The 15,443-nt window shown below is 42.0% G+C and overlaps 1 protein-coding gene across 2 annotated transcripts in view; it reads right to left on the bottom strand.

Moving 5' to 3' along the window:
• Nucleotides 1-13,863, bottom strand: part of LOC117529417 (netrin-G2) — a 177,640-nt gene extending 163,777 nt beyond the window's left edge. The window contains exons 1-2 of one of the 2 annotated variants that reach the window (XM_034192193.1): nucleotides 13,721-13,863; nucleotides 11,908-12,639 (exon numbers count right to left, since the gene is read on the bottom strand). In XM_034192193.1, coding sequence (XP_034048084.1) covers nucleotides 11,908-12,123 — 216 coding nt within the window. In that variant the 5' untranslated portion in view covers nucleotides 12,124-12,639; nucleotides 13,721-13,863. Of the gene's footprint in view, nucleotides 1-11,907; nucleotides 12,640-13,720 lie in introns of those variants that run through there. The other variant, XM_034192192.1, reaches the window with a different exon arrangement.
• Nucleotides 13,864-15,443: the final 1,580 nt, after the last annotated feature.

The following is a 15,443-nucleotide window of genomic DNA, read 5'->3' as shown; positions in this document are numbered from 1 at the left end:
AAGATGCTGTATAAGATGCAAATAAGATTCCGGCCGCTGACTTCAGAGGATACACGATTTACTTTTCGAACTGTCTCTCTCTCTCTCTCTCTCTCTCTCTCTCTCTCTCTCTCTCTCTCTCTCTCTCTCTCTCTCTCTCTCTCTCTCTCTCTCTCTCTATATATATATATATGTATATGTATATATATATGTATATATATGTGTATATATATGTATATGTATGTATATGTATGTATATATATATATAGCGCCAAGTCACAATAAACAGTTGCCCCAAGGCGCTTCATATTGTAAGGCAAAGCCATACAATAATTACGGAAAAACCCCAACTGTCAAAACGACCCCCTGTGAGCAAGCACTTGGCGACAGTGGGAAGGAAAAACTCCCTTTTAACAGGAAGAAACCTCCAGCAGAACCAGGCTCAGGGAGGGGCAGTCTTCTGCTGGGACTGGTTGGGGCTGAGGGAGAGAATCAGGAAAAAGACTTGCTGTGGAGGGGAGCAGAGATCAATCACTAATGATTAAATGCAGAGTGGTGCATACAGAGCAAAAAGAGAAAGAAACACTCAGTGCATCATGGGAACCCCCCAGCAGTCTAAGTCTATAGCAGCATAACTAAGGGATGGTTCAGGGTCACCTGATCCAGCCCTAACTATAAGCTTTAGCAAAAAGGAAAGTTTTAAGCCTAATCTTAAAAGTAGAGAGGGTGTCTGTCTCCCTGATCCGAATTGGGAGCTGGTTCCACAGGAGAGGAGCCTGAAAGCTGAAGGCTCTGCCTCCCATTCTACTCTTACAAACCCTAGGAACTACAAGTAAGCCTGCAGTCTGAGAGCGAAGCGCTCTATTGGGGTGATATGGTACTATGAGGTCCCTAAGATAAGATGGGACCTGATTATTCAAAACCTTATAAGTAAGAAGAAGAATTTTAAATTCTATTCTAGAATTAACAGGAAGCCAATGAAGAGAAGCCAATATGGGTGAGATATGCTCTCTCCTTCTAGTCCCTGTCAGTACTCTAGCTGCAGCATTTTGAATTAACTGAAGGCTTTTCAGGGAACTTTTAGGACAACCTGATAATAATGAATTACAATAGTCCAGCCTAGAGGAAATAAATGCATGAATTAGTTTTTCAGCATCACTCTGAGACAAGACCTTTCTAATTTTAGAGATATTGCGCAAATGCAAAAAAGCCGTCCTACATATTTGTTTAATATGCGCATTGAATGACATATCCTGATCAAAAATGACTCCAAGATTTCTCACAGTATTACTAGAGGTCAGGGTAATGCCATCCAGAGTAAGGATCTGGTTAGACACCATGTTTCTAAGATTTGTGGGGCCAAGTACAATAACTTCAGTTTTATCTGAGTTTAAAAGCAGGAAATTAGAGGTCATCCATGTCTTTATGTCTGTAAGACAGTCCTGCAGTTTAGCTAATTGGTGTGTGTCCTCTGGCTTCATGGATAGATAAAGCTGAGTATCATCTGCATAACAATGAAAATTTAAGCAATGCTGTCTAATAATACTACCTAAGGGAAGCATGTATAAAGTGAATAAAATTGGTCCTAGCACAGAACCTTGTGGAACTCCATAATTAACCTTAGTCTGTGAAGAAGATTCCCCATTTACATGAACAAATTGTAATCTATTAGATAAATATGATTCAAACCACCGCAGCGCAGTGCCTTTAATACCTATGGCATGCTCTAATCTCTGTAATAAAATTTTATGGTCAACAGTATCAAAAGCAGCACTGAGGTCTAACAGAACAAGCACAGAGATGAGTCCACTGTCTGAGGCCATAAGAAGATCATTTGTAACCTTCACTAATGCTGTTTCTGTACTATGATGAATTCTAAACCCTGACTGAAACTCTTCAAATTGACCATTCCTCTGCAGATGATCAGTTAGCTGTTTTACAACTACCCTTTCAAGAATTTTTGAGAGAAAAGGAAGGTTGGAGATTGGCCTATAATTAGCTACGGTAGCTGGGTCAAGTGATGGCTTTTTAAGTAATGGTTTAATTACTGCCACCTTAAAAGCCTGTGGTACACAGCCAACTAATAAAGACAGATTGATCATATTTAAGATCGAAGCATTAATTAATGGTAGGGCTTCCTTGAGCAGCCTGGAAGGAATGGGGTCTAATAGACATGTTGATGGTTTGGAGGAAGTAACTAATGAAAATAACTCAGACAGAACAATCGGAGAGAAAGAGTCTAACCAAATACCTGCATCACTGAAAGCAGCCAAAGAGAACGATATGTCATTGGGATGGTTATGAGTAATTTTTTCTCTAATAGTTAAAATGTTATTAGCAAAGAAAGTCATGAAGTCATTACTAGTTAAAGTTAAAGGAATACTTGGCTCAGTAGAGCTCTGACTCTTTGTCAGCCTGTCTACAGTGCTGAAAAGAAACCTGGGGTTGTTCTTATTTTCTTCAATTAGTGATGAGTAGTAAGACGTCCTAGCTTTACGGAGGGCTTTTTTATAGAGCAACAGACTTTTTTTCCAGGCTAAGTGAAGATTTTCTAAATTAGTGAGACGGCATTTCCTCTCCAACTTACGGGTTATCTACTTTAAGCTGCGAGTTTGTGAGTTATACCATGGAGTCAGGCACTTCTGATTTAAGGCTCTCTTTTTCAGAGGAGCTACAGCATCCAAAGTTGTCCTCAATGAGGATATAACACTATTGACGAGATAATCTATCTCACTCACAGAGTTTAGGTAGCTACTCTGCCCTGTGTTGGTATATGGCGTTGGAGAACATAAAGAAGGAATCATATCCTTAAACCTAGTTACAGCGCTTTCTGAAAGACTTCTACTGTAATGAAACTTATTCCCCACTGCTGGGTAGTCCATCAGAGTAAATGTAAATGTTATTAAGAAATGATCAGACAGAAGGGGGTTTTCAGGGAATACTGTTAAGTCTTCAATTTCCATACCATAAGTCAGAACAAGATCTAAGGTATGATTAAAGTGGTGGGTGGACTCATTTACATTTTGAGCAAAGCCAATCGAGTCTAACAATAGATTAAATGCAGTGTTGAGGCTGTCATTCTCAGCATCTGTGTGGATGTTAAAATCACCCACTATAATTATCTTATCTGAGCTAAGCACTAAGTCAGACAAAAGGTCCGAAAATTCACAGAGAAACTCACAGTAACGACCAGGTGAACGATAGATAACAACAAATAAAACTGGTTTTTGGGACTTCCAATTTGGATGGACAAGACTAAGAGACAAGCTTTCAAATGAATTAAAGCTCTGTCTGGGTTTTTGATTAATTAACAAGCTGGAGTGGAAGATTGCTGCTAATCCTCCGCCTCGGCCCGTGCTACGAGCGTTCTGGCAGTTAGTGTGACTCGGGGGTGTTGACTCATTTAAACTAACATATTCATCCTGCTGTAACCAGGTTTCTGTAAGGCAGAATAAATCAATATGTTGATCAATTATTATATCATTTACTAACAGGGACTTAGAAGAGAGAGATCTAATGTTTAATAGACCACATTTAACTGTTTTAGTCTGTGGTGCAGTTGAAGGTGCTATATTATTTTTTCTTTTTGAATTTTTATGCTTAAATAGATTTTTGCTGGTTATTGGTGGTCTGGGAGCAGGCACCGTCTCTACGGGGATGGGGTAATGAGGGGATGGCAGGGGGAGAGAAGCTGCAGAGAGGTGTGTAAGACTACAAGTCTGCTTCCTGGTCCCAACCCTGGATAGTCATGGTAAAATTGGCCGATCTCTAGAAATGAGAGCTGCTCCAACCAAAGTGGGATGGATGCCATCTCTCCTAACAAGACCAGGTTTTCCCCAGAAGCTTTGCCAATTATCTATGAAGCCCACCTCATTTTTTGGACACCACAGCAATTCAGGGAGAACATGCGGCTAAACATGTCGCTCCCGGTCCGATTGGGGAGGGGCCCAGAGAAAACTACAGAGTCCGACATTGTTTTTGCAAAGTTACACACCGATTCAATATTAATTTTGGTGACCTCCGATTGGCGTAACCGGGTGTCATTACTGCCAACGTGAATTACAATCTTACCAAATTTACGCTTAGCCTTAGCCTGCAGTTTCAAATTTCCTTCAATGTTGCCTGCTCTGGCCCCTGGAAGACAATTGACTATGGTTGCTGGTGTCGCTAACTTCACATTTCTCAAAACAGAGTCGCCAATAACCAGAGTTTGATCCTCAGCGGGTGTCTCGCCGAGTGGGGAAAAACGGTTAGAGATGTGAACGGGTTGGCGGTGTACACGGGGCTTCTGTTTAGGACTACGCTTCCTCCTCACAGTCACCCAGTCGGCCTGCTTTCCCGGCTGCTAGGGATCTGCCGGAGGGGAACTAACGGCGGCTAAGCTACCTTGGTCCGCACCGCACTACAGGGGCCTGGCTAGCTGTAGGATTTTCCAAGGTGCGGAGCCTGGCCTCCAAAGCTATGAATAAGCTACACTTATTACAAGTACCATTACTGCTAAAGGAGGCCGATGAATAACTAAACATTTCACACCCAGAGCAGCAAAGTGCAGGAGAGACAGGAGAAGCCACCATGCTAAACCGGCTAAGAGCTAGTAGCTGTGCTAAGCTAGCGGATTCCTAAAAACACGCAAAGTGAATAATGTGTAAATAATTTAGAGGTGATTCAGCAGAGGGAGTGCTTTAGTTAAGGCACGTGAAGATTACCCTGTGAAACAAATCGTTATCTAGTTAACTAGATCAATCTAACTGCGCAGATTAACAGTGATACAATGCCGCAGTGAGAGCCAACCACCAGTAGAGGCCTATATATATATACACGAGGTCTGTCCAAAAAGTGTCGGACCTTTTTATTTTTTGCAAAAACCATATGGATTTGAATCACGTGTGATTGCATCAGCCAAGCTTGAACCTTCGTGCGCATGCGTGAGTTTTTTCACGCCTGTCGGTTGCGTCATTCGCCTGTGAGCAGGCTTTGTGTGAGCAGTGGCCCACCCCTCTTGTCGGATTTTTATTGCGAATAAAATGTCTGAATGATTTGGAGCTTTGCTGCATCAATTTTTTCCAGAAACTGTGAGAGACCTCCAGGTGGACACCGTTCGGAAAATTTAGATGGCTTTCAGGGACGATTTTATGGGGATTACACAGATTAAGGAGTGCTCCAGCCAGTTTAAAGACCGCCCACAGCGTCTGAGAGCGTGCCGCACTCCGAGCACCGATCGACAGGCTGACACCCCGCTGAAACAACCAGATCATTTCCAACGTGAGGGCTTTGTTGATCTGGGATGTCGTCTGACTTTCACAAAAAAGGCAGAAGGCGTGGACATCAGCACTTTTTCGGCACATTCTACTGTTACAGGAGTTTTTTCATGGAAAGAGAAGCGGAGGGATGCGCCACCATGCTGCTCATGGCGCGGGACAAAACCACCTCCGTGTTGGTCTCACAGGACGGCTTTCAGGTGGCTTTCAGACGGCTTCCGGTTGCTTTTCAGTCGTGTGAGTATCCGAGAAATTGTGCATGAGCTGGACATGCCCCAACATGTCCTGTGAGGCTTCATCACGGCGTTGCTTTGTGCCATGCGGCTTCGTCGCGACGCGTGGAATTCCTCTGCTCCTCTTTCCATGACAAAAACTCCTGTAACAGTGGAATGTGCCGTTCATTTCTAAACTGGACGCTGTCTTGATCCGGTATGTCGTCTGACTAGCATAGGAATTGTGGAAGACGTGGACATCAGCACTTTTTCGGCACATTGAGACAGACGTGCGGAGGAATTCTTTCAATCAATCAAGCAATCTATTCTTTTCTATTCATTTTAAAATTAAACTATGAATATTATCCACTTGGGACAAATCAGGCTTTCCTCAACCATTACATAGGTCCAGTGGGCACCTAGCTAGACGCTAGGTGCCCACCAGGCCTAACAATTTGGGAAAGCCCACTTTAACAATGAATTAAGTAATTGCAGCTGTGAGCAGGTCTGTCTGTCTCTTGCTGCAGGTAGTAAAGTTAAATGTGTAAAGCGTCTACTGATAACTCAGTTTTCTGAATGCACTTCACAATAAAAGTATTTTTTTAACATAAGAGCAGTACCGCCACACAGCACAGCCTTTCAGTGTGAAACTTGAGTGCCACTGTGAGGGCTGTGTATTTGTTAACAGTGATTAGCTAACATGGCCTAAAAACAGATTTGAACATTATTTAAACAAACAGCACATATAGTCTGGAACTAGTTTAGAAATGATCTGTCTGTCTGTCTGTCCTTATCTTAATTGGCATGTCAACATGAAATCAGTTCCAACAAAAGTGAATACGTGAGCTGTATTTTTTTGTCCCGTAATAATAATACTAATGATATTTTTTGTAAGTGTAGTATACCAATAGAATACCACACAAACACATCTGCAAATGATCACTGACCAATATTAAAATGATTGTAAAACACAATTACTCATACAAGCAAATGACGCAATCGACAGGCGTGAAAAAATTCACGCATGCGCCCGAAGGTTCAAGGTTTGCTCATGCAAGCACACGTGAGTCAAATCCATCAGGTTTTTGAAAAAAATAAAAAGGTCCGATACTTTTCTAACAGACCTCGTATATATCTCCTTATACAAAATCTGTACATGTTTACATCTTTTGAGAGCCACACTGGCTGAAAATGTCATCATTATTTAAGCCTCCAAATTTTCTATCTAAATGATAAAATCAAAACCTTTGGGGTAATACTGTAAGACATTTGGCCCACAGTCTGACTAAATACTAGCCAAGAAACTGTTTTGTAATATATTTTTCAGCATTGGGAACACGGAAAATAGCCCCCACTGCTTGTGAAATAATGAGAATGAATGTCCATGAATAAATGTTTGGCTACCACAACATCTCCAGTCTAACAATGTGCAGCTCCCTGCACTGAGTGCTTCTGTCTTTTTGTTGTTGTTGTTGTTTTTTTCCCCAGTAACCTGACTTTGCTTTGACGTGTGGGACTTCTGAATGAGTAGATGTAAATGGACACCAATTACATAAGAAACCAGCTTTCCTATAAAGCTGCTAAATCCAGAGGCGAGATGATGGGGAATATGCTGTTTTCCAGAAAGCAAATCATCTGCACACCTAAAAAAAAAATAAAAAAAAATGCAATGCTAAAATATCCTCAGCTGTATGAGCAGTGTTCTTTATAATTTGCAGTTGTTTAATTAATTATTAAGATCCTGTTGTCTTACATACAGTTTGTACATGTTCAAATAAAGTCATCATTTGTTCATGTTGTCTAATCAAGGAATGTTTGTAGATCACGCATTTGTAGTTATTAATGACACAAATTTAACTCCATAGGAAGTTAGCTTTGAGTTAGCTAATGTGAGCGTGCAAGCTAATGTCCGAAACTGTCTTGTAAATGACTCCAGAGGTGTTATCAGGTTACAAAAACAGTATTTTCAGTTTGAGAATTCTTTATTACTCACTAGGTTTTACACAATATACCAGAAACGAAGCTGTTAGCAAGTAGCTACACTAGGAAGTGATGTCACCATGCTAACCTCAGCGAAAAGGTAAAGGAACTGTAGATGTAAGCACAGGTAGAATATTCTGCTGTAATTGCTGTGGATTGAACATCTACAACCTCTGATACTTACTTCCAAATGCAGTTTCATGTGTAATATTATTAACAATTAGATGCTAGAAAAGCAATATATCTTTTCTGCTTGACAGGTTGAGTAGAATCCAGGTGTTATAATTGTTGGCCTTAATTAATTGATGATCTCGTCGGTGAAAAGTAACACTTAATTTGACGCCTCTCAATTCTTAACTAAACTTTCATCTCACAGCTCCTTTGCTCGCTTAATCCTCAGCTCATTCACTGGAGAGATGGTTTCAGAGCCACAGATGACCCCACAGTCCAGAACTTTCCACTATAAAGACATCGTCTGACGTGAAAGTGCTGACTAAGGCCACGCAGCCTCCTTCCTGTCCTGCCCTGCCCACCGCACTGCACTCTGGATCCTTCGGACGGGGCGTTGTCACTGTCCATACATTCTGAGGAAGCCCATTAAGGATCCCATCAATATTTCATCATCGCTCACTCAGAAACAGTTATAGAAGTTTTCAAACCGGGGCCATTAGGGGGCAGACGTCAATACGTTATGGCAGGGAACATCTCTGTCCGCTTCTACCCCTTCTGCCCGTCTCTCCTCTCAGGAGGAGTCACAGGAGAGGCTTTCTAAAGACGACAGCGGTTTCCGCTGCTTCTGCATTAAACAAATCATTAACCATTAGGTATCCAAAGAGCTCAGTATCCCTTCCTGCTTCCATCAAACCACCGATGTAATTTGTCTCTTTGAGTGCGAGGGAGGCGGGATTGTTTGTTTCTTTGCGTAAATGTTTGGGTGGAGGGTTGTTAACCCAAACTCCATTCTTTAATATTGAGATGTTTTTCCCTCTTTCGTGTGAGGTCGATGTGTTCACGCTAAACGCCCTGAAGTTGAGTTGCATACTAACATTCAGCAACCACTGATAAAACCCACTTTCAATAATTTATTAAATAGTACCAAGCACATTATATTATTATTTTCTTTGATCAGGTTGAAAGCTACAGTGTGTAAGATTTAGTGTCATCTAGTGGTGAGGTTGTAGATTACATTTCTGCATCACTTCCCTTCATGTTTTTGCTTTTTTTTTGGCAACTGGGATTCATGAATGATTGCCTTTTTGTATGATAAGTAATATGAGTATCCTTTAATTTCACAAACAAATGAGGGCTCTCAAGCTTGTTGGCCTGTACTAGCAACTAGTATAGGGGAGCAATGTGGTTGCAACCATGAGTGGGTGCCCGCTCCAATCTAGAGGCAAAGGGCTCATTCGCCACTTAAGGAACTAAATCTTCTCACTCCAAACTCACCACATATTTACGCTTGGTCAGTATCCATTTGTATCAGTATGGGACGAGTTGGAAAGTCCCTTAGTGTCATTTACTGATGTCCGGGCTACCATGTTAGCATACAGTAGCTTTATTTTCTGGCTGATAACATATAAAACTATCTTTTTGACTCTTGCGTCATCCATCAACCCAGCAGGGAACATTTAGAATCTATGTTTGGGTTATGGTGAATGTTAAGGTTAGCATTTCCTTCCATGTCACGAAATGATGCTAAGGGACGACCCAACTTATCACATGTTGATATTTTGTGACAACAGTGGTTTGTAACAAAATGCAACGAGTTGCGTGTGACAATGTGTTGTATGAACACACATCTATTTGTTGTTGCAGGTAATTGTACACTAATGAAGAAATGGTTATGAATGCTATCTTCCATTTCTGCTATTAAGCATCACTAAATCCTACACACTGTAGCTTTAAAGTGCAAAAATAAGAAGCTCACCATCTGCATCGTCTCAGACCACCCAGCTGTAAATGCTTACCTGCCATGAATGGGGAAGTAAGCTGCAATGAGCTGTCATCCCATTCAGGGGAAGTCATACTCGTTCATCCTCTTAAAGCTACGGTATCTGGGGAAATGCACCAACACCAGTGGGCCTCAGGGCCCTATATAGGACTTTTTTTTTTACAACTATAGTCATCTTAAAAACATTTTGAAGAATCATGTCAGTGTTATAAACAGATTTGATGATTTTGTGTTTTGAAGATTAGTTTAGGAATTAATCAATAAGAATCGATTAAAAAAAATCCACTGTGGTTTCAAAACGGAACCAAAATTCGTAGCGCTAGCAATCTACTATATAATCAGTCATTACATTAGTGGTAAAACATCGTCTGTGGAACTAAGGTCCACAAAGTGTATTTGGGTTTCTTTTTTTTTTTTTTTTTGGTATCTATCGGTTGACATCAATCCTACGTCAGTTTCACATTTTGGTGCTGGCCACTTTTTCTCAATGATCTTGTGAATGGCAAGTAGCCCCTAGTCAGTCCATTCGGCTTCTCCCTTGTTTTCACTCGGGGTCGCCGCAGCAGATACGAGGTGGATCTGCATGTTGATTTGTCATATGTTTAAAACCGGACGCCTTTCTTGATGCAACTGCATATTGGAGAATGGGTTGGGGTGGCTTTGAACCAGGAACCTTCTGCAACAACAAGTGCCAGGAACCTTCTGCAACAACAACATAACAGATTCTGTAACTGTCAAAAGTGAGTAGAGCACTCAGAGGCTTGATTGCTAATGTTTTATTATGACTGAGGTAGTAAAGAAGTGAACTTGTGTTTTAACTTTGTGATTCATTGTTAGTACAGTGTTATGTGTGTTATGAACCCACTTATGTACAGTGCATCTGAGTGTGGAGCTCTTTAACTTCTGCGGTACACAGCGATGGAGTTTATAGACCTTGTTTTTGGTAGTCTTAAGTACAAATGCTTTTGATGACAATACTGATGCATCAGCACACCTCATTTTTAGACCTTCATGCCCACATGAGCGCACCTGGTGTTGAGATTCAACTTATTCTCATGACGCATTTAATGTAGTATCTTAATAAAAGTTAAGCATGATATTTTTGCAAATCCCTATGAATGTCCACACATGTATGCATTCAGAAATGTTCATTAAGGTTAGGTTTAGGGTGGGTTAGAAATAGAATACCAATAATAGTCAATATAAGATGACGAAACGTGAGAGTAGGCTTCGTGATTTCAAGGATGTCCGAGCTGGGTGTAAAAATGACAAGTGTGTTGGGTGGAAACTAGCAATGATACTTGCACTGGACTGTGTACAGAATGGAAGATAGATCCCTAACTGTCTGCACACACAATTTTGTGACATTACTTTTGACTGTAAACTCTACAAATTGTACAAATAACTGTGACGTGTATAGCCATATATTTATATTAAATCCACGATTGTTTCTTGTGGACAGCCGGTTCTACCAGCTGAGGTATTGTTGCTGAATCTCTTAAAAACGTGGTCATATGCGGGATTGAGGGCAAACCAACTGAAAGCTCATTAACAACCCTCAAAGCTTTCACCAAAGGAATATAGATGTGCCATTGCTCACATTTTGAAGGAGGGTTGTGTTTTTGCATTGCTGTAACTCTCAGCAGTGCTTAATTTTTCATGTTTATATTGATTTATTGGAGAGAAAAACCAATAAATATTATGTTTCCCTGCTTTTGATATCACACAGCCTGTGTTGGGGTTTAGACGAGTAATAAATTAACACATTTTATGAAACTACAAGTTGTAAGATTTGAAATAGGTCACATACATGCGTTATAGCACCGTGTTTCTTCTCTTTTAAGCATTTCTATGGGGTGGCGGGTGGCGGGGGCAGGGGCAGGGGCAGGGGTGGGAGCAGAGGGGTGTTTGATAACTTCCTAATTACACTCGAGTACAAGTATGTAATTAACAGCATGACAGACGGACAGACCTTAACTCCTCTCTGTTATGCTGCAGACACTCTCTGTGAGACTTTGACTCACGGCTGTCGAAGGAGGTCTTACGCCTTCAACGCTGTCCAATTCAGCGAGCGGACACTCTGTCAAGAGGACAAAGTCTCACACATACTGAGTCAAAGCTCGGAATTGCCAGCATTAAACTTCCACAGTGTAGAGGCAGAGATGCTTAATTGGCATCTTCTTAGGATTACAATGATTTTATAACCCTTATTTCAAATTATTACACCCACATTAGTCAGGATGGGAATCGGCCCGCAGGCTAGAGTGTGTTAAATTTTGCTTTAGCAGACAGTTTAACGAGTTTTCCTCTGGCTCACTGTTGAGTGTCCTTGGAATTAAAAAGGTCCAACCATGTGCCCTTAAGCAGAGGAAATGTGAATTTCTATAGAATGCCAAAACAAGTCAGAGAACATGCTGCCGACTCCAATCTAACATAAAGAACATTTCTAAGACTTTTATGAGGGAAGATGAACCAAAGGCTGTGCAGAGTATCTATTGAATTCTGACCAGTTCTGGTATGGACTTACCAGAGTGCAAAACCTCTCGGGTGGATTCCCACATGTGATTCCAGGCGGGTCCACTTTGATCCGCATGAAGTCTTTCATGGATTGGTGTTTCGGCTGGCACGCGTAATACTCCCACACTGAGCCTTCATCCGTGCTCACCAGGGACTTGCACAGTTCATACTGGCCCAGTGTGGAGGCCAAGCAGTCCAACAGCAACAAGACAGCCTGAAGCAGCATGTTAGGCTGGGGGGACCTTCGGATTGAGGTCCGGCGCAGGTTGAGTGGGGCACGGAGCTCAGGAGGAAGGTGAAGCGCATGGAGTGGTGATCATGAGAAGACAGTGACTCCTACCACTGTACTGCTGCACTGAGTGTAGGGGTCAAATGGCACAGAGTGCTTCCATTCTTAAAAATACTCTAAATGAAGCAAAAACTCTGTCTACTAATTGTTAGTGTCTCTTCTCAAGTACCGATGGCACCCAGGGGGTTGAGAAACAAGCACTGAGGAGAATTGGTGGCTGATTTCCTGAGGCAGTTGGGTGGTGGATACACAGGCAGATATTGTTACAAAGCTTAATCTCACCACACACTTTAATCATAGTGTTGTGAGGAATTGGGGCGTAGGTTTTAACAGATCCATGATTCAGAGAGCAGTGCCCAGCTTGTGATCAATGGAGTTGACAGGGAAGGATGGAGAAGCTGCCTCTTCAGGTGCATCCATTGGAAGTTTTGTGCTCAACTTTCTCTGATTGTCCTGCAGGTGACAGAAGTGAGAGAATTAAAGAGTTAGAATGTGCATCCTCATTAAGGCTATCATCAATCTTAAAGGCTGTTTGTCATTTTGAAAGTTGTGATGTAACATTTTGTGCATAAGAGATTAATCATCATAGATGGTTTGCAGGAAAGTGATTTATTTTTGCACAATATAATCACACTTCAGTACATGTAGAAATAACTGATTCACTATTGATGCAATTTTTTTTAGTCCTTTGCAGGGTTTACAAAACTTCTAAATCTAATGTGGCACAGCCTGATGCGTGAGACAATTCCACTTTTCAACGTACAGGGCAGAGACCGCGAAGGTTTAAAAGTGCCATATAATAGTAATAATATTCTAAATATGCAAAGTGTGGCTTTAAAACGCGCACAAAAAAGCTGCACCGGCAGGATAACCTTGTGCGTAAAAACACGTGCTGATGCCGGTTGCCGACTGAGTTGTCTCTGCAGCTCTCTTTTTGTGCACAGTAACCTACATACTGCGTTATTCTGCAAGAAATGGAAAATGCACAAGAAACATACTTAATAATCATGCATCAAGTGCATTTTCTTAATGAATCTGCAGGTTACTTTTAAAATAAATAAATAAATAAAAATCCTCGAAATATGCGCCATCCTGCAAGAACTGTTCAAACTCCATAAATAAATGTAGTTTTTGCAGTGCGTACTCACTGACCGTAATCCGACTGTCATCCCGTGTTGGTGACAGAAGCGCATGCACGACCCGTCCCGTACAATCCTCTGCACTGTAAGTGAAGTCCCGTGTTTCCCAGCACTGACAGTCTCGTAGGGGTGTGTCACTTTTAGTAGTATGCGTCCCATCGATCAGCACCGCGCGCACTACATGTGCTGCAGCGTGCCATCCCAAATACACACAGCGGATTATTTGTGAGAAATCGCGGAAATGACACCCGATGTGCCACTTGGATTGATTGGTTGGTTGGCTGATTGATTTCGGAGCGATCCGAGCGTTCGGTGCAACTGTCTGCGCAGACTTCAAGGAGCTTTTCGGTTTGTTTGCAACCAAAACGCGTCGTGTTATCTGGTGGAGCACTTACTTGTAACACGCCTTTGTGACGCAGATCGGCACTTTTGTGCCACACCGGAGCGCGCGAGTCCCCTCTGGATTAAAAATAAATAAATAAGATGTCCCGATCATCCACGGCTCGTGCTCCCGTGTCGGTCCTCTCCTCCCCGGACTCCCGTTATCTCTCCTACCGTGTCTCCTCCTTTGTTTTATCCTTCTGTCGGACACTTTTTTTTTTTTGATAATCACGCCGTGGATGCTGCACACCGCGGGTCGGTGTTCTAGATCTGGAAACGACCTGGAAAAGAGGAGAAAATCCAGCGACAAAGGAGTAGAAAAAGTATAAAATATTGACTTTGAGGCTTCTGCCCGCCCTTCTTTCCCTTCTTCTCCTCTTCCCACTTTACAAGCTCGGGATGCTCAAGGGCAGAAGGAAAAAGAGAAAAAAGCCTTTATGGAAAATCTCTCTCTCTCTCTCTCTCTCTCTCTCTCTCTCTCTCTCTCTCTCTCTCTCTCTCTCCCCCCCCCCCCCCCCCCCATGTGTGTGTGTGTGTGTGTGTGTTAATGCCCAGGCTAAATCCTATCGCCATCACTTTCAATCACTATCTGAGCTTTTATCTGCTGCAGCTATGCTGCCTAAACCAGGACGGTGCAACCCCCCCATCCCATCCTGCTCCAAACTACCCCCCCCCCCCAAAAGACAATACAGAGTTCCTGTTCTCTCTCTCTCTCTCTCTCTCTCTCTCTCTCTCTCTCATACACACACATCACACATATGTATATACAGTTTAGCTTCTGCGTGCTCTCAACAAAACTTATATGTCTTATAGTTCTGATAAAGAGTGTTTTTCATGACCTTCTCTGCTTTATAGCATCACCTCCAATGATATGGCTGTAAAATTCCTCATAACATTCCCATAAGAGCTTATGGTGATATTACATTTTTGTGGTTCTTTATTTCAGTCTGACGTGAGCAGTGTTGACATAGTTTATTGAGGGCGCTGTCCATGGTGCTGATATGGGAGTGTGTGTGTGTGTGTGTGTGTGTGTGTGTGTGTGTGTGTGTGTGGTGGGGGGGGGTGTGGGGGGGGTGGTGTCTGTTTATGGTGTTTTTTGTGACCTAACTGAAGGGTTGGTGGTTCAAACCCTTGTAATTCCTTTGTTTGAAAGAGTGTTTGGTAAATGGTAAAATGGTAAATGGACTGTATTTATATAGCGCTTTTCCATCTGCATTAGACACTCAAAGCGCTTTACAATAATGCCTCACATTCACCCTGATGTCAGGGTGCTGCCATAAAAGGTGCCCACTACACACCGGGAGCCACTAGGGGATTGAGGACCTTGCCCAAGTGCCCTTAGTGATTTTCTTAGTGATTTGAGCAACTACCAATTGGGCATTTATAGCCACCCATTAGTAGAGGTGGTACTGGTCTCTGACCGTGTGTGTGTGGGAGAGAGACAAAGAGAGAGTGAGAGCAACAAGTTGATTGTCTTTTAATGTTTTTGCACCAAACTTTATGTACCTTGATATAATATCTCATTCAGGCAAGGGCGTAGGTTTGCATATGGACCATAGGGACAAGTCACAACCAATATTTTGGGATGGCAAAATAGTCCCTACCAATATTTAGCATTTTTGTTTATATAACAAAATCATTCACTATTTTTTTGCGAACTCGATACTATAATTTTAGTCGTCACGTTTTGTGTTTTCGACGTGCCAGAATGACAGGGTTACCCATGTTGCAATTTCA

The sequence above is a fragment of the Thalassophryne amazonica genome, chromosome 17 (assembly GCF_902500255.1).
Source record: "Thalassophryne amazonica chromosome 17, fThaAma1.1, whole genome shotgun sequence".
Classification (NCBI taxonomy): Eukaryota; Metazoa; Chordata; class Actinopteri; order Batrachoidiformes; family Batrachoididae; genus Thalassophryne; species Thalassophryne amazonica.
This window is presented reverse-complemented; position numbering and strand designations above follow the sequence as displayed.